Source organism: Dipodomys ordii, unplaced genomic scaffold, assembly GCF_000151885.1.
Source record: "Dipodomys ordii isolate 6190 unplaced genomic scaffold, Dord_2.0 Scaffold82, whole genome shotgun sequence".
Taxonomy (NCBI): domain Eukaryota; kingdom Metazoa; phylum Chordata; class Mammalia; order Rodentia; family Heteromyidae; genus Dipodomys; species Dipodomys ordii.
The window spans coordinates 3996251-4021445 of NW_012267298.1; the positions used below are offsets into that span (position 1 = coordinate 3996251).

The following is a 25195-nucleotide window of genomic DNA, read 5'->3' on the forward strand; positions in this document are numbered from 1 at the left end:
CCCAGTGCCTTGAAGAGTAAGTTTTAGACATAAGAGGATTTGCAAATAATTGTTGAATGCATATAAAGAATGACGGGTGGGGTGCATTTTTAAGATTAATACTTGCAATTTCAACAGATTTAAACAAAAATATAAGCATTTTAAGCGAGAACAATGTTGCATAGCTACAATCTGTCAGAAAAACAAGGAGCTTTCTTTTTCTATGTGTTGGTTCTGGGGCCTAAACTCAGGGTCTGGGTGCTGTCCCTGAGCTTTTTCTACCAGTTGACCTACAGTTGTACTTCTGGCTGTTTTGGTACTTAATTGGAGATAAGAGTTTCATGGTCTTTCCTCCAGATTGGCTATGAACCACTATCTTCAGATCCCAGCCTACTGAGTAGCTAAGAGTGATACACCTGTGCCTGATTCAATGAACTTTCTTTTTAAAAAGATGACACTTGGTAGCAGAAACAATCAGGGCTCTGCATATGTACTTACTGGGAAGTAGAATCATTTGTTTAAACAACAAAAAGAGACCAGTACAGCAGGGCCAAGAGAAGAAAGGTACAAGATGAGGCTCAACAGAAAGTGGAAGAAGGTACCATGTGCAAAGGAAAGCCACCAGGCATTTTTACTATGGGAATGATACCATGTGCTTTATATTTTTGACAAGATAACTGAGTACTATGTAGAAGTGAGCTACAGAGAAGAGGAGTGAGTGACAAGAGACCAACTAAGGAGGCTGAGCAGGAGAGATGACAGTGGAGCATCCCTGGAGCCAAAGCAGCGATAGCAGGAAGTGTATTACTTTTAGAATCAGAAAAAGAAGGGACCCTGTCAGATTATCTATGCTATAAATGAGAGGGTTAGGGGATTTGGGCATCTAGATGGTATCCCAGGTAGAAAATGCTGCTATGAATAAATGCAGAGGTGGGTTTCTTACTTGATGCTTTCTTAAATGAGCAGGTACTATGTCAGAAGTGTCATGTAGGGGCTATAGAACAATTACTGCTTTTTTTTTTTAAGAGACAATAGGTAAAAAATCTCAGACTTAGCTAAAGAAAACAGCACATAAAAACATTTTCTTCTTTAACATTCATATATTAGTTTATTGTGTTAAATTTCTACCTACACTATGGGAAAACCCATAGGCGTCCTTAAGGATCATCCAATGCAGGTTTCTCACATCTCCTGCGACTCAGCAAATAATTAGTCACTTCTCAGACAGGTTCTTCTCAAGCTCAGATATTGGAAACCAAAACATTTTCTAGTTGAGAGACTGGAAGAAGCTCCCCGTGGAGAGCGCCTAGTGGGTATGAGGACACATACAGGGATGCTGGGCTGGGCTATACATACCCATCACTTTTCTTTAGCAGGTATCCCTTCTTTTCACTGCCATATTCTTTATTGCCCTGTAGCTGATGCATGCTGTACCCGCCTTGTCGGCTCTGGGAGTCCTAGAAAACAGAAACCATGGTTACAAAAAAGCAGGAGACAATTCTTGAATCCTCAGCTCTATTATGGTATTGAGCCTTATGGATCTTTGAGTCCAAGGCAGAGCTGGAGCCTGCGGTCCAGGACTGCTCATTCTAGGTCAGAACCCAAGTCAGCTTTGAACTGAGCCCAAGCACACACAAGGCACTGAGAGAATTCTGAGTCAAACTAGTTCACACTAGCAGTAGAGGCAAAGGGGAAGCAATGGGAAGAGTGAAGCAGACCAGGTCCCTGGTCACATGGGATATGGAGTGCTCTTTCCTTAAGGCACACCCCCTTAATCTTTTGTAATGCTGCTAGTGGACTCTAAACAAATGAGAACCTCCTTTCAGAGTGAGGTATCAGCAACAGGTATAAAATTTTTCTTATGTAACCATCTATTCACTGAGCATCCCTAAATCAAAACCTGAAATCTTTTGAATTCTGTTAAGATGTCCAAAAAGTTTTTGAAGCATTTCAAAAAAATCAGATTTTTTTTTTTACAAAATAGGGTTGCTCAATTGGTAAAGCCTACATAAGTATCCAAAATCTGTAAGAAAACCTCTTCAATCTAAAAACTTTTGGTTCTAAGCATTCAGATACAGCCCATTCAAACTGCAGAGGTCTACAAAATGCACCTATTAGCAAGTCTTAGTTTAAAGTGATGACACCATGGCACAAGAAGTGTGTGAGGTGGTGATAGGAGCAGACCAACAACACAGATGCAAACAAGCTTCATTTCATATCAGCACTCCACTGCTGCTTACTCATAGTTTCTTGCACAACTAGGAACAGCCATTATATTATACGAACGTACACCACACATGAACAGGAGTTGAACTGGAGCATGGGAACAGGAGTCTCTAGACACAGAGGTAGGACAATGCATTCTTACAACAAGCATTAACTTACTCTCCTAGACTTCGATCAGGAAGGGCAAAAGCAACAGAGAAAAAAGGCAGAACATTTGAAAACATCGTTAATTTTGTTGAAAAATTCATAATCTAAGCACTTACATAATGTATACAACAAACATTGTTATAAAGATATGCCAGAAAATGCATCATATCTTCAGAATCATGATAATCTTTGGGTGATGGAACAGTAGGTATTTTTATGCTCATCAGGGTTTGTATCAGGCCATACTGAGAACAGAAACTGAACTGAAAGGAAGAAGATGAGGTACACATTTTACAAAGATAGGATGGTTGACAAATGTGTGTGTACCAGGATTCGGTACCTGGGAGAAACTCAACATGAAGTACTTGGAAAAATCTACTAAGAGCCACAAATTGTAGGAGTCCTCTTGTTTTGTTTTGCTTATCCAACTGAAGAGAACTTAATAACTATATTCATTTATACCATAAAGAATGCTTCAAACATGAGGGTACTGAGGGAAGAAGCTAAATCACCCATATTATTTACTGATGGCTGTGTACAGCATAACTTCAAGACCAAAATGGTCTTTTTGACATTCAGGATCCCTTTGGATCAAACTGTGTCCTCAGTGAGGCAAACTAATGTTAACATTAGTTAACTGTCAGGACAGTGCAACTCTGCACGCTACTCTACGTGTCATACAAGTTCTGTGTTCAAAACTACGTCCTAACCACATCCTAAAGGTCAGAATTGAGCACAGGACATGGCCTGGACTGTGAGGTGGATGCTAACTCTCACACTCTCTTCATGTCACTTGTTTAGTTAACTGAGAACTAACCATACATTTTCCCAACAAAGTTGAGTCCTAATGATTTTCTTGTGTTACTGGGGACTGAATCCAGGGATTTTCTCATGCTAGGAAAGAGCTCTATTACTTCGGCTATACCTCTATATATCCTACCCTCTAGTCACTTCCTTAATTTTTCTCCATTATAGGCTAGATTCCTTCCATTTAACTAGACAGCTTTAATTACATGGAGATGAGGGGTGGATCATGGATTGATATCTAGGTATCTAGCAAAGTTACTCTAATGTTTCCTTTTTTTTTTTTTTTTTGTTAGTCATGGGGCTTGAACTCTGGGCTTGGGCAGGGAGGTAGGGAACTGAAGCATGGGATAAAGTAGGGATAGGGATAATAAATGTACTCCCTGGAATTTTCCTGCTTTAACTCAAAGAAGCTGCAGGAAAATCACAACTACTAACCATTAGGGACTTCCTCTATCTTCCAAGAACCAATCAATCAACCAAATCTAAAATTTCCTAGGACACATTCTTTAAAACTACTTTTTTAATTTAAAGTAAGGATCCAGATGACTAGTGAAAACCATTCTATGAACCTTAGCCTAAATATATTTCTAACATTGATTAACAGTGTAAATGAACCTGCAGAAAAAGTATTTAGTCTAAATGGGTTTGCTGTATTTCAGACAAATATGCTTTTACAGGCAAAATAATAGCTGAGTTGTAGGCTTTGACATCAGTAAAATGACCCGAAAGGGAGAAATGCGTTTCAGAATTCAACAACAATGATTAACTATTAATGAGTATCATGGCTTAATAAGGTCACATTAATTAGTACTTGTATACTTTGAGAATAAGAGCCATCATTAAGCTTGCTTAACAGACAGTTAAAATTGAATGAAAAGAGGACTGCATTTTTTGAGAAAGTAGGTATTGTGGAATTCTCAACAATAATCATAATTTAAACCACAATTGAAGAGATGAAATAGGTCCTAAATTCTTTGACAGCATAATCAAAATCAATCAGTGGTCCAGGAAAGAGAAATGCACACAATAAACTCATTCAGGCAAAAATATGTATCATTATAAATACACAAAGAACTTAAAAGCTTGAGGAAATTTTATAATGGGAGAGATGAAATGTAAACTATAGCATGAAACTACCCTATTCATTTTCAATTCCATTTCCTATAGTCTATTTGCAGTACAGACATAACACTTTTGTTTGAAACCATATTAACATACAAAAAGCATTATTAAGGAATAAAATGGTACATTTCTTTAAAGTGCAAGCAATTACACATTCACTGGTTTAATGGGGTTATAAATGTTTCTAGCACCCTGCTTAAAACCTAATCTCACTAAAGGGGTTACAAATATTTACGGTGCAGAAGGACAGGTAAAGGATTATTAAACATGGGAATAGTGTCTGGGTACCAGGCAATGTGCTGCATGCTGCAAAGGAAAGTGAAGGACAGTACACACAAGCCATCAATCTTCACGCCACACTGATGGACCATTCAGAACTCAACAAGGAGGGGAATAGGGGCAGAACCCAAACAACCTGGAATTTGCTGGAATTATTTTGTGTACCCTAAATAGAATTTATAGATATCACCATTAGGAATAGAATAATTACAACCCTAAAAATAGCTGTGTAATAAATAGTTTTTTGGGACGTCAGGCTAATACAAAAGGCTAAGATAGTAATTTTATACAACATTTGCCATGACAATAAAAAATCTAATTTTAACAAGAGAAAAAAAAGAGCCTTCAAAAAAATCTGGGCTCTTATTTACAACCAAAGCTAAGCTGTTCCTCAGCTTTTTTTACTCAAGGCTGGCTGGCACTCTACCACTCTGAGTAACAATTCTACCTCTGGATTTCTGATGGTAAACTGGAGATAAAAGTCTCGCGGAATTTCCTGTCCAGGCTGTCTTAGTATCTCAATACTCAGATCTCAGCCTACTGAGTAGCTGGGATTACAGACATGAACCACCAGCCTCGGGCTACAAATAAGTAATATAGCCATGTTAGAACCTGGAGGTTTAATTAGGCTAAATTATACCAAGGGCTTTTAATTTCTTAGGTAACCTTTTAGGTAACACTCTTTTCAAACAGATTATGGCAAGAACTCTATGATGGACAGTGCCTTCACATTTAAGTCATTAAAAATTGTTAACTTCTAAAGATATTTTCCAATAAGGGATGGTACACAGAATGAGAAATGATAGGCTTGTTGTAAAAGATAATTTTTGTAGCAAAATATCCTTTACATTGTGCTAACTCATTTATTAATTTGAAATGGAGCTAAAATAAATCAAATCAAATACATTTCATTATGTATATTCTCCTTTGGTTTATATGAAACTTTGCTCTTTTAGTTAGCCTGAGCACTATACAAAAAAAAATATGGACTTTTCTTTCTCAGAAAGTATCTATTTATATAGAAATGAGGTAACCCCATGTGACAAAACAAGGGTAGGAAGCCTTCAAGTGCACACCACTAAGTAAATCTACCCCCTTTTCCTCTCTACTTAGGTATGTTTAATGCTCTGGGATTTGTATGTCCTCAATAGACTCAGGAATACAGCATGTTTGTGTTTCAGAGTGATACTTAAAATGTTTTCTAACACAGACTGAGGCTTCCAAACCTACATGTAGCCATGGCCTGGACCTGCCTGAGTATATATATGGTGCCTCAACACACAGATCTTCCTGGATACCATGCCTATACCAAAGGTAAGCAGGTACATAGTATTAGAAGGCTACAGATTTTTCTCACTGGACCAAATCCTAAAGCCTACATAGACTTGTACAAAGAGAAGCAGAAGAATATAGAACTTTAGGTTCTTAGTGAAAAACAACTTCCAGGTTGCTGTAAAGGCCAGTTCTGCTGATAAAGGATTTTTGTTGTTGTTGTTGTTCCTGATTGTGGTGAAGACTGATTTATCTTTGTTTGGACTCATGAGCACCTTACAGAAATTTTAAGAATTAAAAGGAAGTATACCACTGATTTGACATAGCACAAGGAATTCACAAGATAAAGGATTACATTTATGTACAACAACCAAATTTAATCCATAATAATTTTATAACATAAACAGGCACATGTGACTTTCTTCCATGTAACAAATGGTGATTACTACCAAATTTACCCTTATTAGGAAATCCATGCCCCTTAATGCAACAGCTACTCTTCCATAATAAGGTCTGAGTTTCTACCTAAGAAATCCCTTTCTATTCCTCTACCCTTCCTGCTCTCACCTGTTTGAAGCCCCTGATGATAGCAGGCAGTTTTCCACCTGAGTGGTTTAGGACTCCTCGCTGCGCCACCATGTCTAAGAGCATCCATATCAACTCAGACATGACTGTTGACTCAGCTGGTTCACTCTACTACACAATGAGTTCCTCAATGGAAAGGACTTAAGCTTACTATCTACACTAGTGTCTGGTACATAAAACCAGTTAGTGTTTGAGCAAATAACATTTACAATTAAGAACCTATATTACATCCTCTTAACACCTACTATATACTGTAAACCTTGTTTCAAATATTCAAGTACCAAGGACCATCTCAAGTCAATTTTCCTAATTCTGAGGCAAAACTTCTGTAAGTAGTATATATGTATACATATGTATACATGTGTGTGTTTATGTGTAAAATGTATATATAGAATGAGAGCTAAAGGCTGTTTCTACCCTGGGCAGCACACTTCTCCATTCTACCTCATCTGGTAGAACCACCCCACAGGAAGCTATCAATGTGCCTGTTTCACAAATCAGGAAACACAGAGTATTACAAGTAGCCTCACTTACACTGTTAGCCCTGCTGGGAACATATAAACCACCTACTTCTTTCTGATCAAGTTGAAGAGAAGATTTTATTAAGTCTCGGAGTGCAGTTAGCTGTTTCTTTTCTTCATCTTGGGTCTGTTTGATCTATAAAAGAAGAAATTACTTCTAGTACTTATCATGCTTTTAGGAATGCAGTTTAATTTATCAAATATACCATTCATCAAATAATTCAATTACATGGCTGATTTTCCTTTTAAAAGTCTTCATACTTTCTGTCTAGTGTTACCCTAAGAAGATACCAGTGAGTTTTGAAGTTAGTTAATAGTGCAACGTGTTTTCTTATTAAAGAACCCAAAAGGCCAGAAAATGAACTCTAAATTGCTATTTTAAGAAGGTTAAGAAGTATATTAAGATCATGTGTTTCTGGCTTTTCAAAGAATAGGAGCAGGAATACCTTGTGAGCACCAGAAAAAGATCACAGAAACACCTAAAAATCCTATGGGCCAATACATACACATAAAAGTTTATAATGCACTACATGAGGAAAGATATTACTACTCACTTCAGGTTGAACATTCCTTACCTGAGATGCTTGGACCAGAAGCATTTGCATTTTTTGGAGTTTAGATTATTGGTATATATACAATGGGTAATCTTGAGGATGGAATGGAAATCTAAACATGACATTTATTTATATTTCATAAATACCTTATTCACATGGGTTGAATGTGATTTTATACCACATTTTTACACAACTGCATTCTGAGTACAATCTCAGGTCAAGCATAGAAATTTTTACTTGTGGTGTCGTAGCATAAGTATTCAAACTCATATTTTAGATTTTGGATATTTGAAAAAAAATATTCCATCTGTATGATGTATTCTTTGCAAGTCTAAACACTATCTGAAGGTATTTCCTTATATACATTGGACATTCTTTTAGTGCTCCTTTCTGAATGATTGACAAATGATAAATAAAAATATGGGCAGCAAAACCTAGATATTAAAAAGAGAATACAAAGCAAGCTGAAGAAATCCATAAACCTGCCTATTCAGAGACAGTTACTAATTTTTATCCTTCCATGATCAAGTATTCTGCAATTGCAATTGCTGACCAAAAGGGTACTGAGGTGTGTAGCTGCTGCCTAAACATAGAACCATCTAGAACTCATGGTTTATATTCCTTCTCTAGTCACTGAAAGTCTGGAAATCCTGAACATGAATGGCCTCCCTGAGTTAAACTGAAAGCTTGTCTGCCCTACATTTATACTGACTCATCACTAAACCTTTTCTACTTCTAACAGCCTTTTTTTTTTTTTTTTTGGTGCCGGTCCTGGTGCTTGATCTCAGGGCCTGAGCTTTTTCACTAAAGGCTGACACTCTAACCACTCTGAATCATAGCTCCACTTCTGACTTTTAGTCGTTAGTTGGAGATAAGAGTCTCATGGACTTTCCTGCCAAGGATGGCTCTGAACCTCAATCCTCAGATCTCAATCTACTAGGTAGCTAAGATTTCAGGTGTGAGCCTCCAGCACCCAGTCTAACAGCCTTCTAATACAGATTTATATAATATTGATATTTTGTACAAACTGAAATGCACATACCACATAGATACTTACATTATATAAATCAGCAGCCAGCTTTTCAATGTACTGTTTCAATTTATCAGCCGTTTTCAAGCCATCTTGAAAGAAACTACAATGGAAAGCAATAGTGTTTTACTAGCAATTAAAAAGCAAAGGAATTATGATTAGGTGTATAATCTGAAAATACACACACACACTCTCTCCCCATTATCTTCACAAAGTAACCGTAAAACTACTTTCAGCATTTTATAGTGAGGTATAACAAACCATTTATAAAAGCCTATATTTGACATTTGATATAGATCTCTCAATCACTACCAGTTACAGCTGCATTCCTAACAGTAATTACCCATCCACCCATAGCATAATTCTTCCTGGTTGGGCCACATTTGCATTAAAGAGAGATACAATGGCCACTGGTTTACATGGAGCCAAAGTGGATATCATAGGAGATGTGACTAGACTTAAGTACAGGCAGGTGGGAAGCCAGTGTTTTTTCCAGTTCCCCAGAGAACAATGAATTCCTACACATACTCAAAACATAGGGTTTCAAAAACATTGTACCAATGGACTGGGAAAGCTGTGTCCTCATATTTATTTCCCCTAAATAATAACAAGAGTTAACCTTTGTGGAACATTTATCACATGCCCAGCACTGAACTACATACTTTTCACAAGTTATTTGCCTGACTCTCATGAGTTAAGCATTTCAGTGTCATGTTGGTTTTTCAGAAGGTACATTAACTTGCTTGGTCCCCACAGAAATGGGATTCAGGCTCAGGTCTGCCTGATTCTGAAACCGTATCACAACCACCAAGCAAAGAGAATCCCTGTCTTGGACTGAACCCTCCGTTCAGGAACCTCATCTGTGAATCAGCACAGAGAAAAACAAAATAAGCAGGACACTGGTGTTCAGAATTCCCACTGCCCTTCTGGACGCTTCTCTAACCATGTCCTTGTAGCACGTATCTATCTCATTATCTCCCCACAGCTAACAAGGACCATCTCATTTTCACATCACATGGGTAAATGGCTACAAGTAAAATTGTATAAAATTTTTTAGGGTCCATATTTCTTTTAGCTTAATATACACATTTACTATCAGCCACGCATCCCATCAGATTTGGCCTTTGGGGTGATCACTGAATTTCTACAAGCACTTTTTTTTTTTTTGGTGTGTGTGTATGCTGCTCCTAGGGCTTGAACTCAAGAGCCTGGGCACTGTCCCTAAGTTTTTTTTTTTTTTGGTCCGGGTGTGGGGCCTGAATTCTGGGCCTGGGCGCTGTCCCTCAGCTCTTCAGCTCAAGGCTAGCTCTCTACCACTTGAGCCACAGCGCCACTTCCGGCTTTTTTTCTTTTTGCTTTTGTGGTGCTGAGGAATCGAACCCAGGGCCTCAGGCATGCAAGGCAAGCACTCTACCACTGAGCCACCTCCCCAGCCCCTAAGCTTTTTTTTGTTGTTGTTGTTAGTCAAGCTCTGGGCCTGGGCGCCATCCCTCAGTTCTTCAGCTCAAGATAAGTGCTCTACCACTTGAGCCACAATGTAACCTCCAGTTTTCTGGTGGTTCACTGGAGATAAAGAGTCTCGTGAACTTTCCTGCCCACGATGGCTTTGAACTGTGATCCTCAGATCTCAGCCTCCTGAATAGCTAGGATTACAGGCGTGAGCCACCAGTGCCTGGCTTGTCCTGGAGGTTTTGTGCTTAATAATGCTAGCACTCTAATTTTAATTAAAGAGCCTCACATGGCCTTTCCTGCCCAGGATGACTTCGAACCACAATCCTCCAACCCCAGCCTCCTGAGTAGCTAGGATGGCAGGTGTGAACCACCAGCACCTGGCACATATTTTTTAAGGTTAATGTCTTCGGTGGAAAACCTTTTCGAAAATTAGAGGAAACACTAGTTTAGACAGTCATCCATCAATAGGAGTGGGAGCATAGAACTTTTTGGTTGTTTAATTGGAAAACACAATTAAATTCTCATTTTTAAACTTTTAGGTGTTCATCACTGCCTTCAGGTATGCAAGTTAAATTCGTCTGTATAGAAGTCATAACATTCAATGTACATATGTGAAAATGGAACCAGGTCACTTAAGGGGATGGGTGGGATTGGGAGAGATGGGGGAGGATGATGATGGAGAAGGCTAATTGATGGAGATGCATTGCATTTATAAACTGACATGCTGAATGGAAACATATTTGAACAACTACTTAAAGATAATAAAAACAAAGTAAAATAAATTCTCTGTATAGAATTAAAGAGCTTTTATGTGTTCTAGCCCTGTATACTTTTCTAGTTTTATCTATTACATTTTCCCTTAAAAACTTCCCAGCTCTGTGTAAGAAGCAGGAGCAGGAATAAAAGATGAGCTGCAGAGAAAACAAAGTGACCATGATGGTCATTAGTAATGAATTATTAATGCCACCAAAAGCAAACGTCAGCATTATTACAGGCTACTGAGTCCCTCTGGAAATTTGTTCTCTATGTTTGATTTTCTTTCCCTAAGAGGGTCACAGTTCCATCTGTGCCCAGGTGGCATAAAGCCACCACTTGCCACAAAATCTCATGGCAGGAGCAGTTCAAGTCCCTTCTTTCCTTCTCTATTGGTTATTATGCAGAAGAAATACAGGGACTTGGTCAAAAGCACATCCTAGTTTATCCCAATTTCATGAGAATAGGAATCCGACCTTCAAGACCTATGGGCCTCTTCAATTGGCTGTTCATTTGTGTCCTTAAGAGCAAGCCAGTAAAAATTAAAAAAACGTATTACTGCACCTCAACACAATAGGTAAATACCATTAGTTTACACAGGAAGTGCAGACAGTCACATGTACTTGGATAAGTTCTTGTGAGCACTGGAGATAATGTACTTAACATGCCAGGTTCAGAGAGGAAGTTCAATACATGATGGTTCCAGACCAATAAAATAGGTCTCAAGGACTCTCTGACCTTCAGGTCCTAAATAAACAGCTTGGAAGGCACATTACTTTATGACAGTAGGGTAGCAGGAATATATAAGTTGCACAACTGCAGAGTAGAGGGACCTCACATTTAGCCTGGAAAACACCTACTGCAGCCAAGTGCAAGCTCAGGAGAATCTAACTACATCCACCCATATCAGGAAACATCCTCCTCAGAATAAAGCTGGGCTTTCACCACTGTACCCTTTCATTTCCTTCTCAAGTCACTGAGTTCCAACACTGACAGGGAAGGAAAACAAAGCAAGATGAGTGTTCCCTTGATGTCTCTTTCTTAACTATTTTCTGCCTGACTTGATACTGTTTGGAGACAGGATGAAAAGTTCAGATAGATGAATGCTATTTCCAAAAAGAAGTTTGAACATGTTGCAAGATCACAGAGATGATTTTCCAAATTGTTAATGAGGAAGTGTATATTGGGAGGATCCTCTGGCCTGAGGTTAGTACCTACAGAAGTTAGGGAGACATCATTCATCAACAAGCTGAGTGAGGAGCTCTGCAGTCTGTACTTTCATAGAAAGGTAGGCAGAGGCTTTCCCGGAAAAAATTTGAAATCTTATCTGAAAAACAAACTAAAAGCAAAATGACTGGGAACATGGCATAAGTGATGGAACACTTCCACAGCAGATACAAAGCCCTGAGTTCAAACCTTCCATTCATAAAAAAAAAAATCCCAAACCAACCATCCAAGTAAACAACTCCTATGCCACAAAACTTTTTTTTTGCAGTGGATAATTCCTGAAAGCCTATTTTTTCCAGCTTCAGGCTGAGTCAGGAATACCATTTCCTGCATTCTGAGTAACAGTGTCTTTTAAAATTTCTCTTAGGTATCTCCTCAGTATATATACTGCAGAGGTTCAACCAACTTGAATGCACACTAATGCTTAACTGTAAATACATTGTAACAATTCAAGTCAAAGTGATAAAGAGTGGTATATGGATCTATAGGTGGAGATTTTTAGAAATGTAGATGTCCAGGCCCAATCTCAGGCTTATTAAACCAAAAAGTCTTTGGCATGCAAGCTCAAAAGTTAAAGACTTCTGACTGGGTGCCAATGGCTCACACTTATAATTCTAGCTACTTAGGAAGCTGAAATCTGAGAACTCTGATTTGGCCACCCAGGGCAGGAAAGTCTCTAAGACTCTTACCTATAATTTACCACTAAAAAAAAAAAAAAAGGTCAAAACTAGAGTTGTGGTTCAAGTGGTAGAATGCCCACCTTTAGTGAAAAAGCCAGAGGACAAGGCCTAGGCCCTGAATTCAAGCCCCAGGATCAGGACAAAAACAATTTCCCTTGTATACATGGCTCCATCATTTTTAGCTGTAAATTGCAGGAAGGCCCTTTCTGTTGGTTTTGCAATTTTTTTACTGAAATAAAGTTCATGCAGCCCAAAATTCAATTTTAAAGTTTAGCTTTCAGTGTATCTATAATATTGTACAATCACCATCATCACTGCAGAACATGTCTATCATCCCACAAATGAAACCTTATACACGTTTGCACTAACCACTATTTATTCCCTTTACCTCTGCCCTAACCGCTGTAAGTCTGCTTTCTGGCTGTGTGAATATGCCCTTTCTACACATATATGAACCATAAATATGGTCTTCTATATCTCATTTCATTCACTTGGCATGTTTCAAACATTCCCTTATGTTGTAGTATGTAGACCAGCACTTCATTCCTTACATAGCTGAGTAATATTTCACTGTATCAGTTGGTGGATGTTTCCTTGTTTGGGCAATTGCAAATAATGGATCAGGAAGTAACTATGTACAAATTCTGATTGAACAACTCTTTTCAGTTTTCTTGGACACAAATTTGGGAGAACTGATAGGCCATAAGAACTCTTATGTTTAAACCATTAAGGAGCAGCCAAACTCTTTTGGAGAGCAGAGCTTGCATCATTTTATATTCCTATTATTACTGAATGCAAAGGTTCCAATTTCTTCATATTCTCCTCAACTTACTTTCTATTTAGGTTTGCTATCTTCTTTTTTAAAAAATTAATTTAATATTGCCAAGGTGATGTACAGTTACAGTTAGTTATATACATAAGGTAATGAGTACATTTCTTGTCGAACATTGATTACACCCAGCCTAGTGGATGTGACCCAATATCTCATTGTGATTGTGATCTGCCTTTTCCTAAGGAATTAATGGTGAAATACTTTTCACTTTTTTTATCTCTTTTAAAGAAATGGGACTCAAACTACGTCCATTTTAAAAACTGATATACAATTTGTAAATGTTTATCCAATTTTGTGGATTATCCTATCACTTTGACAGCATTTTTTCATAAACAAAAGTTTTAAATTTTGGGCGCTCCCTTGGTTTCCTGTCTTTATCTGGTTGACACATTATTTATTGAGTAATTACTAAATGGGCAAATGTGACTTTGGGGAAGTTAGTGATCCTTTTGGAGTGACAATTTTCTGATTGTTGTGAATATAAATGAGAAAACACAAAAAAGGAACTTTGGCAGGGCCTGGGTTCTCTGGCCTATAAAACAAACTCACTGTACCTGTTGTTTTCACTATGATCTGTGAAATGAAGGGTAATAAAGTCAATTTGTCAATGCTCTTCATTGCAGATCACACAGATAATTTAGATGTTAAGGGTTAAGGGGAAGATAGCACCTTTGTTTTGGAAGCAGCTCATTGCTGACAATATTCAGGAATGAGAGTAAGGAGTAGTTAGTGTGGGTAAGCTGGAACACAGATTAAAAAAAAAAAAAGCCAAGAACACTTTTCTGTCCTCTGTTTTTTTTTTTTTTACTGAGTAGCAGCACCTACCCTGAGCATACAAATCTGCGGGATATTACCACCACAAATTCACTGCTGAGTATCAGCTGACTATGTAGTGAAAATCATTTGTGAACTGGATTAAGTACCCAGAAAAAGAAATCCTTTAAACACAAATCTAAGAATAGAATGCTTTACGAGTCCACAGAATGTATACTGAGGGTTTGCAGAGACTGCAGTAAGAAACAAAATATGTCAAACACAATATCCCTAACATCTTGCTGTGATAAGAGTTCCTGGATCTAACCACAAGGCATCATATAGTGAGTTCCATTATAACCAGTTCTGCCCCTAGATGAATAACAATCCCAAGAAGTTTGTACTGTGTTGGGTTTCCTTCTTCAGATCTCTATGGAGTAGGTAGAGACTCTTCCTCCAGATTACAATAGTCAAAGTCCCTCCTCCTTCTCCTCTTCTTCCTCAGATTTGCTGTCAGGAATCTCTCCTTCTCTTGGTACCCATGGTATCAACCATTGTCTATCCCATTATGATTACTGATGAGTCTGATGTATATCCTGTACCAAACAATTAATTCCAGACAGGAGAAGACTTGCTTGATGTTACCTTAGGACCTAGGACCTGGCCTTTGATAGAAAGAAGGTTAACAAGTACTGTAGCAAAGAATAAAAGAATAAAGGGAGGAGGTCTTAGCTGTGGAAGTTAGTACCATACGTCCACTTTTACTAGCAAAAGTTGTTATATGTGTAGTTTATAAAGCACCTTGCATTTTGGAAATTTCATGGTTTTGTAATCAGTCCCTCAGATTGAAAAGTTCCTATGCCCTGAGAAAATTTGAGAGAAAGAGATTTCTAAATTCAGGTAAAAAAAGATTAGCTGAAGCAGAGTTCAAGACCAACCCAGGCAAAGCTAGGGAGACTATCTCAGAAACAAAACACAAAGCCAAAGAGTTGTGTTTAATTAATCCCTAGTACACTTAAAGTTTAAAATTAAAAAAAAAAAGGAAGAAGGGCCAGGTGCTGGTGGCTCATGCCTGTAATCCTAGCTACTCAGGAGGCTGAGATCTGAGGACTGTGGTTCAAAGCCAGCCTGGGCAGGAAACTCCATGAGACTCTTATCTCCAATGAACCACTAGAAAACCAGAAGTGGCACTGTGGCTCAAGTGGTAGAGTGCTTGCTTTGAGCTGAAGAGCTCAGGGACAGTGCCCAGGCCCAGAGTTCAAGTCCCACAGCCAACAACAACAACAAAAAAAAAAAAAAGAAGGAAAAGAAGGAAAGAAAGAGGGAGGGGGAGGGAGAGAAAGGAAGGAAAGTCAGTTAAGTAGAGGATGGAAGGATGAGGGACAGGTCTCTTTAGTGGCTCATTCATCTCTGCGCATGATTTTCAAAGCTGTCAAGGTGATCATTTAGAAGGAAGATACTTTTTCTGAGTAATCATACATTGTCCTATTTTGAGCTACTAATTTATACATAAACATTGCAGACAGAAGACAGCATTTCCTTATCCACTTATCTGTGTAATGTCATAGCCAAAAGAAGAAAAAAATATGCAGAGAAAAAGAAAACCAGTGAAAGTGAAGGAGTCTAATATTAATGACTGCAATAATCTACTTACTTGCACTGTGCATGATAATACTTTATAAGATTCTGCAGCAGGTCCACACCCTTTTTGGTCTTGATTTCATTAACTTTAATGAGATACTGTGAAAATAAAGCAGAATTTTAGGTTGGGAATTCCAGACAGGGCTCTTGAGTCAGAGTTCAGATGGCAGAACATATTCCGAAACCTGTGCAAGTCAGCCAGCCTCAGTGGTTATTAGACAAGGTGAGCTTAACTTAGAGAAGCTGATGTGGCAGTCACGGGGTACACAGCAAATGGGTGAGAGTGTTAGCACTTGATAAGTCCTTACAATCAGCTCACTAGACAAGCAGAAATGAAACAGTAAGAGAACAGCTGTTTTTTTCCCCATGGTGAAGTGGATCTCAAACTTATAGTTCATGTAAAAGGTAACTGCTCTTTGCAGAAAACAAGAAGAACAACATTCTCTTAAAAAACTGTACTGAAAATTTTAAACCAAGGATGTAAATCAGAAAGAATTTTTGCAACCCCAAAATGAGAATAAAAATAACATAGATAGTTAATTAAATAGCATTGGAGATGGTTTTCATCAATTGTCAAGATTTTCGAAGGACATGTTTGTTTCTTACACACTTGTTTTATTACATGTAAAAGATTAGGAGCAAACAAGTTGAAGGAGCCAAAGGTTGATGAGGAAAAAAAAAGGATCAAAAAATTTAAAATGAAGCAAAACCCCCATTTTCGTATTTTCTGAAAACTGCAACAGCACTTCCATTATTCAAAAGCAGACTAGAACCAGTGAAGATAGGTCCCTCTCTAGGGGGAGGAGTGCTAGTGTTCTGTAGGAACTCAGTTTGAGAACCACGGCTGTAGGTTTATAGCAGCATGCGTTCTTTCACAATCTTAGACTTCCTTATGGATTACTTTAAGCTCTCATTCCAACTAAACCCATGATTAAAAAAACACATGCTCTAAACTTGTAATAGTCATCAGTGTTACCACTCCTGAAAATTTTCCCCACAACTCAATCACTCTCAAGCAACATTAAGGTTCTCACCAAAGAATCCTGCTTTGGCTTAAAGAGCCCCTTAGGACCAAGGCTCAAAATATGAGACAACAGTGCAATGGTGGATCCCAAAAAGCTTGGAGAAAAATGGAGATTAGAATCCTTAGGAAACAGTCCCCCCCTCTAATAAACAAAGCCTGACTTCTAGCATAGCGCCTGCTGACCAGCAGGGAATGACTACAATCATTAAATCACAGGCTCATGATGAACAGTTCCATCTTACTTCACACATCTGAAGCTGAAAGAGGCGTCTTTCCTTCTCCATTTCTTCTGCAATCTCGGCTCCTGTTATCTCTGTGCGGATCATCCCATGCTGCTTTGCATGCTCTCTTTTTTCCTTCTCAATTTTTGTACTGTAATAAGCAGATATCTTTTATGTTGTTGTTATTATTATTTTTGAGTAAAAATCACTTGCTCTTGTCCAACACCAAGAGTGAACCTAAAGCATACTCTGGGCTATATGATGTATGGGGTGGAGAATGTAAGACAACATTCTGTATCATCTACTCAAGAAGAACATCTGACTAAGAAACATAGTTCAGAAAGTGCTATGAAAGTGGCTCTCTGAAAAAAAATAAGTGGCTGTATGGTTCAAAGTGGACTAGCCTTGAGCAAAAACTCAGAAACAGTGTCCAGGCCCTGAGTTCAAGTCCCACAACTGACAGAAAAAAAAAGAATAAAAAGAAAAAAAGGAGAAAAGTACTCACCTATTATACACAAAATCCGGAGTTCAATTCCAGTAATGAAAAAAAAAATCTTCGAAAATAAATCATTATCTTTCTTACTTACTAGAGTTAAGAGGCAAGAATTCTTTTTTTGGGGGGGGGGTCCGGTTGTGGGGCCTGAACTCTGGGTCTGGGCACTGTCCCTCAGCTCTTCAACTCAAGGCTAGTGCTCTACCATTTGAGCCACAGCGCCACTTCTGGCTTTTTTCTTTTTGCTTATGTGATGCTGAGGAATCAAACCCAGGGCCTCATGTATGCAAGGCAAGCGCTCTACCATTGAGCCACCTTCCCAGCCCAAGAGGCAAGAATTCTTAAGTTGACAGAATCAATTATTAGTAGCAAATCTAGCAAACACACTGTGGATTTTCATGAATATTTTAACTTTGATCTTACATAAGACAGATCCATAAATATTCTCATTCTGGTTGGCATGAAGACATTTCTTGGGTAAAGTACTTCATAACGAAAAAGAAGCATAAAATTGGAGATATGAGGCTTTTCTGATTATTGGTAGATGGTAAAACTTAAGAATTATTTCAAGACAAAGTCTATAATAGGTCTTTATGGGTATGCATGAAAATTAAAGGTAATTTCTAATAGCTTCTAAATGGGTTATTTTCACATGCCAACAACCACCATATTTTAATCAATATAGCCACTTATCCAAGGAGTATACAAAATTAAGACTTGGAGAAAACCCAATATCTAATATGGAATCCTATGAAAATGTTTTCCTGTGGGGTGAGGGGGTCATGGGGGAACCAGAGAAAAAGAAGGCATGCTCACATTAAACTGACAGTACCTACGGTAGAATGTGGCTATGGTAGATTGTATTCTGGTAACTGTATCTATGATCAGCCCTCTATCCAAAATTCCATTTAATTTGAAAATGGACTTCAAAAACACTCTACTTTCTGATTATAACTGCAGGACTGACTTAGCTTTAGCCTTCAAGTCTCCTTCCTTCTTTCCTTTCTTCCCTTCCTTCCTTTGTCTTTCTTCTTTCTTTCCTTTCTCTTCCTCTTTTTTCCTCCCTCCCTCTCTCTCTCTCTCCTCCCCCCCCCCCCCCCCCCCCCCCCCCCCCCCCCCCCGCCAGTCATAGCACTGTCCCAGAGCTTTTCTGCTAAGGTTAGTAGTACTCTACTACTAGAGCCACAACTCTACTTCTGGCTTTTTGGAGGTTAACTTGAGATAAGAATCTCACAGACTTTCTTGCCTGGGTTGGCTTCAAACTGTTATCTTCAGATCTCAGTCTCGTGAGTAGCTAGGATTACAGGCATAAGCCACTGACACCCAGCAGCCTTCAAGTCTTTAAGCTGCAGTGGTAATAGTATGGGGAGTCAAGCAATAGAGAAAAAGCCAATAACTTCGCCTATATAAAAACAAATAACTCATCAACCAGTGGAAAATCTATTGCAAACCTGGTTGGGATTCATTCTAATTTACCAATGCTATAATCAAGCCCTTTGATCTTGCCTGGTAGTCAAATAGGTGTGATGGCAGGGATTTTAGTAGAACAAGAATAAATCTCAGATACCTCTGACTGACCTGGCTGGAAAGAGAACTGGAAAGTTTGAAAAGAACTTCAGGGGTAGGAGTGACTTAACAATGATGCCCTGCCAGTCTCCTGGCTCACCATGGGCATGGTAACACCAATCTTATCTGTTTTGCCTCTACAGATTCCATTAACATCATAGTCAAGGCATAAGCCTCTCAAATGCAAGACGAATCGATAACAAAAAGGGTGAGAAATTTCAATGAATACTTGGAAGATTAAAGATGAAGAGAGTGTGCTTGCTTATGAGCTTCCAGAACGCCATCATATAGGAGGGGAACAAGGGCACTTAAGAACCCTGAGATCTCAGACTGACATTTAGAATACATCTAATGAGAAAGTTGTGTTGGTAACTTAAAACTTAAAACCCCAAAGAAGACATATTTTCTTGACAATTCCTGCTGACATACATAAGCCTCTAAGAATTCTTTGGGAGGGCTGGGAAGGTGGCTCAGTGGTAGAGCGCTTGCCTTGCATGCCTGAGGCCCTGGGTTCGATTCCTCAGCACCACATAAGCAAAAAAAAAAGCCAGAAGTGGCACTGTGGCTCAAGTGGTAGAGCACTAGCCTTGAGCTGGAGAGCTGAGGGACAGCGCCCAGGCCCAGAGTTTAGGCCCCACGACCGGACCCAAAAAAAAAAAAAAGAATCCTTTGGGAGGCCGTCTTTGAAATATGAATGTGCTTGATGGCTACTAGCTTTAGGATTTTCCAAAGCTCCTTAGCCTCTCTAGGCTTATGTTTCCTGATGTATAATAGAGATGAAAGCTGTATATTCATAGGCTGCTGTGAGGGGTTCACACATGCAAAAGACATTGAAGTGCAGGTCTTGGCAGAAGAATGGTGCGAACGTTTGCTATCACTTTTATTATTTCTCAATTGTTACACTATACAGAAATGCAAATGATCGACAGTTGTATGCTAGCAACCAAAAATGCCAAAATAATCAATAATAAAAGTGTCTGTCATGCCAGACAACTAGCACAGAAAACTTACATAACCACTTCCATGTATGGGTATGTATGTGTGCAGGTCCTGGGGGCTTGAACTCAGGGTCTGGAGGCTATCCCTGAGCTTTTTTGCTCAAGGCTAGCACTCTATTACTTCAGCCATAGCTCTATTTCCAGCTTTTTGGTGGTTAATTGGAGATAATAGTCTCCTGGACTTTCCTGTCAGAGCTGGCTCCAAACGGTTATCCTCAGATCTCACCATCAGAGTAGCTATAGGATTACAATGTGAACCACTGGTAGCCAGGCAATAACCACTTTTATCTAGGTCAGTGAATCCAACTTTTCTGTTCTTAAAAGGACATACTAAATGGCTTTTTGTTAGGAAGACATTAGTTAAGGGCTCTAAGCTTTTTTAAGTTACATTTTCTTTGTCCTCTTTCTTTTCTTAGCTTACATTAGTTATGCAGAAGGGGAATTCATTGCTACATTTCCACACATGCTTACAATATGTTCCAATCAAATCTCACTCCCAAGTTACTTTTTTTTTTTTTGGTCAGTCATGCAGCTTGAACGCTGGCCTTGAGCAATTCAGCTCAAGGTGAGTACTCCACCACTTGAGCCACACTGCCACTTCCGGTTTCTGGAGTGGTTTTTATTGGAAGTAAGTCTCACGAAGTTTCCTGCACAGGCTGGCTCAGCTTCTTGAGTAGCTAGGATTATAGGCATGAGCCACTGACACCCGGCCCCAAGTTACATTTTTTAAAATGAAATTTGTGACGGCAACAACAACAACAACAAAACCTACAAAATAAAAAGCCACTTACAACTTTGTCTCATAATCTTTCCAGGCTTTGTCAAATGGCTTCTTTAGATCCTTAAAAAGGAGAAAATGAAATTGAATTTACTTTTGCTAAATCAAATAATTCTGAAATAATGTCTTAGCAAAAATGACCTTCCTTTATAGGATATTTCAAACTTTACCTAAGATGCTTTGGTGCACATTATAAAATATTACACATGTGAAATCTGAGAGAGGCAGGAAAGGTAGGTGCTCCCAGTTCTGCCAATGAAACAGGATCCAGAGGTTTGGAGAGCCCAGTCCATGGTGGTTACTCAAGTCACAGGCCTAACCTCTCTTTCTCTCCTCCCCATGTTCCCACCCGAAAATCTCTCCAATCTTCCTGAAATTGTCCAATCTTGTTTCTTGATATCACGATGTAAAGTGGTATCATTTTTTTCAATGATCATTTTTTTTTCAAGAACATTTTTTTCAGTTAAAAATGTTCCGTGTCTTTCAAATACATATACTACTGTGATCTTAAAAAGAGGAAAAGATAGTCAATCCTTTCAAGATAGGAGTGGATATAAAAATTTCTCAACACTTACCCCTTTGACTCCCTTGAGGTCTCCTTTTAACAAGGAATCCAGGGTGAAGATCACATTGTGGCTCAGACCCTGCAGCTGCAGAAAGACAGGAGACAGTTATTTAAAAAAAAAATGCCACCAGCCCCTTCTGTCTGAGCATTTCCCACACAGGCTATATTCAAGAAGATCCGCTTGAGTCACCCCAGTGAACCTGTGTGATATCCCCTGCATTAGGCAGCACAACTATCTCCACTCTGTAGCAGAAGATGTGGGGACAGAGGTGGAGGTACCACGTGGCACCCAGAGCCTGGAGTACCGTGCATAGTCTACCAGGACACTGATTCCCCAAGTTATCTCAGCATCTCATTGTCACTTGTACCAAAACTGTAGCTTTTTATGGGAATCTTCTTCAGCTGCTTCAGTCAGAGGAAGGAGAGACGTATACACCTGGTTTGTACTATCTCCAGTATTAATGTCTGAAATTGCCTGCTTGTGCTGACTCTTGCACTGGAATGGATACTCAGTGACCTTGGCTGCTTGTCTCCCAGTACAACCTCAGTGTCAGGTTCCATTACAACTATATATACATATATATGTATATGGATATATGTATATATATTTAGATAAGTCTCACTATGTAGTTCAATCTGGCCTTAAACTCAAAATTTTCCTGCCTTGGTCTCTTAAGAATCAGGGTCACAGGCTCAAGCCACTATGCCTGGCTAAAACAAGATCCTTCAAACTGCAATCTTCAGTTTTTCACTGATCTGAGGCAATGGCCTGGGGCTACTACTAGGTCTTTAGAGGAATCTACAAAAGGAAGATGGAGATGCTGCTTGGGTGGAAAGAATAGCATCAGAGGAAACAAGGAGAGCCATGGATGGCCAAGTGTGAAAACAATAAGCAATACAGGATCTGAAAACAGTTTAAAACATGGTCATTCTTCAGTAGGACCTCCAAAATCCTGGTAAAGTCAGTTTATGAAGGATGGAAAGCCTTTGTGGGGCAACTCATTGTAGAAGTGATTTCAGTCATTTAAGTACACTCACCTGAATGTCTGTCTACCTGTCCATCCATCACTTACTAAACACCTACTCTGTGCCCCACATTATGCTAGCAGTTACACAGGCAGAGATGAGAAACACCTCCTATTTTTAGAGGGCACATAGCCAACAATCGCACATCGTGCTATGATATATGTGAGAGATGGAGGAGAGTGCGGTGTGAAAACATCTCTAGCACTGACCCAAGGGCTTTGTGTGGACCTTTTAACCACATCTGTAGAGTGAGGGTGTTATTTTCTATTACTCGTGGCTGTTGGGAAGGTGGAATGAGTTCATGGACAGTGCTGGTTGATATCTACAAAGTGAAAAATAAATGTTTATTTTTTTAAATGCCATAGAATAATAAATAAGAATAAGACAATGGGAGAAGAGAAGATCTTTTCTTTGGTTCCTAACTTCTACTTAAGTGCTTTCCTGTGGTTCTCATCTTAGAATTCCTGCAGCTCTTAAGTCATTCTCCTTCGTCTTCCCAACCACATATCCACAACCCTAACTAATTTTACCCACAAAGAAGGCTTCTTAATGCATACCACCAGAGGACTGGGTCACTACCAACCACTTCTTTCTCTGTTCAAAGACAAGAGAATCCTGCCAAGATAACTGTGTCCCTGTGACTTTGCCACCATCCACAGAGATAACCTGGGTAGCAAGCCAGAGTGATATAGGCTGTCTGTTCTGTTATGGGATAGGATATTGGTTTGGGGAAAGTAGGGTAAAAAAAAACAAAAAACAAACAAACAAAACCTTAGGTTTTATAAATGTGTGGCCCTCTAAGGCCACAGGATATAAAGTGATTTGGGATATCTATGAAAATTTTGTGCAGGGAGAACAAAGGGGAGGAACGTCCACAAAGCCTCTTGGATGGAGGTAGCTGTAGGAAAGAGTAATAGTAGCAGCAGCAGTAGTAGCAATAATAATAACAACAATGATAATAAATAATGACGATGATAAAAGCTGAAAAACACTGGCTTAGAGTTTGAGAGAGAAGACATACACTGTGCTGAGAGGGACAGCTGGACAGCTAGAATCAGACTACTCTCAGTGCTCAATTTCATTCTGTGGCACCAGTCCCAGTAAGCACCCTGAATGGCTATTAGGAGCATGTGTGGATGGTGGGTGAGGTTCTTTTCTAGAAAGCACCTGGCTAATCTCCCCAGCCACTTGCATGCTTGCTTCCTCATTTGTTTGCAGGCCTCCCAGGTTGCAGGCAAGCCTGCTGAGAGCCAGGTGTGTGTTTACTGTTGCAGTCCTAGAGATTTGGAGAAATGAAATATATCATATGTGCACATGAAGGACTGCTCTACATGGCTGCTCCTTTTGTTGGAAAGTGAAGTGCCTATCAATATGGGTTAGGTATATAGTGTAAGGGTTAGGGGTTAGGAGTTGGGGTCAGGCTCAGGGTCAGCAAAGGAGTTAGGGGTTGGCTAAAAAAAACTACAGAACTTTAAACAGCAGTCATAAAAATGAGAAAGCTTTTCATGTCTGACTTTGTAACTATCTACAAGGTAAGTTTCTATGTGATAAAAGCAGGGTATACAATGAATGGTGTACAAGGATTTATATAAAAAGATGAGGGAAAAAGGTCTATGCTTAAATTATTTCTAAAGAACACAGTAATCTGCTGATCTACAGAGCTGGAAACTGGGCAAAAGATCAGGTTGGGATAGAAGACTTTTCACAAGGAAAAAATTGGTAATAGGCAATATGTTCATTACAGCGAGTCAAAATTTAAAAGGAAACATGAAAAGAGAGCAATTACAGATTGTAACTTTTAGTCTTAAATTATGTTTTTCATCAAGACTCCTGAAACCCAAAACTTATCCAACCAACAAAATATTGTTATTGCTACCTTGATCTGTAGGTGTATTACAAAACAACAAAGGAATTATGAAACCTGTGGTTTATGCTGATTATGAGGGCTGTTCTGAAAGAAATGTCCCTCCAAAGCCATGAGCTGGCCACCCACAGTAACCTTTCATAGTCATCACTGTAGTTAGACTTGTATGATGGTGGTTGCAGTGACGGAAAACCCCAAGAATTAGGAATTTCTCTGTGGTTATCTACACATGTTTTGTTAGGGGCTGGTAAGACAAGGCAGCAAAATACTGTGAATTAGAAATCTAGAATTTTCAGACTTGGTTAGGAAAAAGCCATAGGAAAACCACTGAAACTTTTCAAACTTTTTTCAATTTACTTCTCAAGAGGAAGTTAAAAAACCCGTGAATCAGGCTGTCCTGAATGGTGAGTGAGTGAGACCGATAGGAATATGAGAAACACAGAAGTCAAAGAGGAATTAGAACCATCTCAATAAAAGGAAACCTTTAGGAAGTACTCACCAAGGGCCAAAACAAACCTTCCTATCTTAGAAATCCAAATAAAGAGAAAAAAATTTGGGGGTATTCCTGCTCTGTGACTGAGATGAGTTACATGACCTTACAACAATAGAACTCCAAGTCTTCCTGTGCTTTTACTTTTCTTGTTCCAAGTTCTGCTGCATAGCTGTGTAACAAAGTCCTCTACAGGCAGTTACAGACAAGCCACACAATGGACACAGTGGACTAAATTCCCATGGTCATCTTCAATGGATTTTTAGAATTCCTGTCAAATCTACTATTGCCTTATTCCCACTCATTTTAC

At 39.0% G+C, this 25195-nt stretch overlaps 1 protein-coding gene across 3 annotated transcripts in view; it reads right to left on the reverse strand.

Moving 5' to 3' along the window:
* Positions 1-25195, reverse strand: part of Asap1 (ArfGAP with SH3 domain, ankyrin repeat and PH domain 1) — a 297167-nt gene that overhangs the window by 72667 nt on the left and 199305 nt on the right. For 2 of the 3 annotated variants that reach the window (XM_013025186.1, XM_013025187.1), the window contains 7 exons: positions 21516-21590; positions 20954-21003; positions 17127-17256; positions 15874-15959; positions 8550-8625; positions 6988-7074; positions 1336-1436 (listed from right to left, as the gene is read on the reverse strand). In XM_013025186.1, the coding sequence (XP_012880640.1) occupies positions 1336-1436; positions 6988-7074; positions 8550-8625; positions 15874-15959; positions 17127-17256; positions 20954-21003; positions 21516-21590 (605 nt within the window). Of the gene's footprint in view, positions 1-1335; positions 1437-6951; positions 7075-8549; positions 8626-15873; positions 15960-17126; positions 17257-20953; positions 21004-21515; positions 21591-25195 lie in introns of all 3 variants that reach the window. The other variant, XM_013025185.1, reaches the window with a different exon arrangement.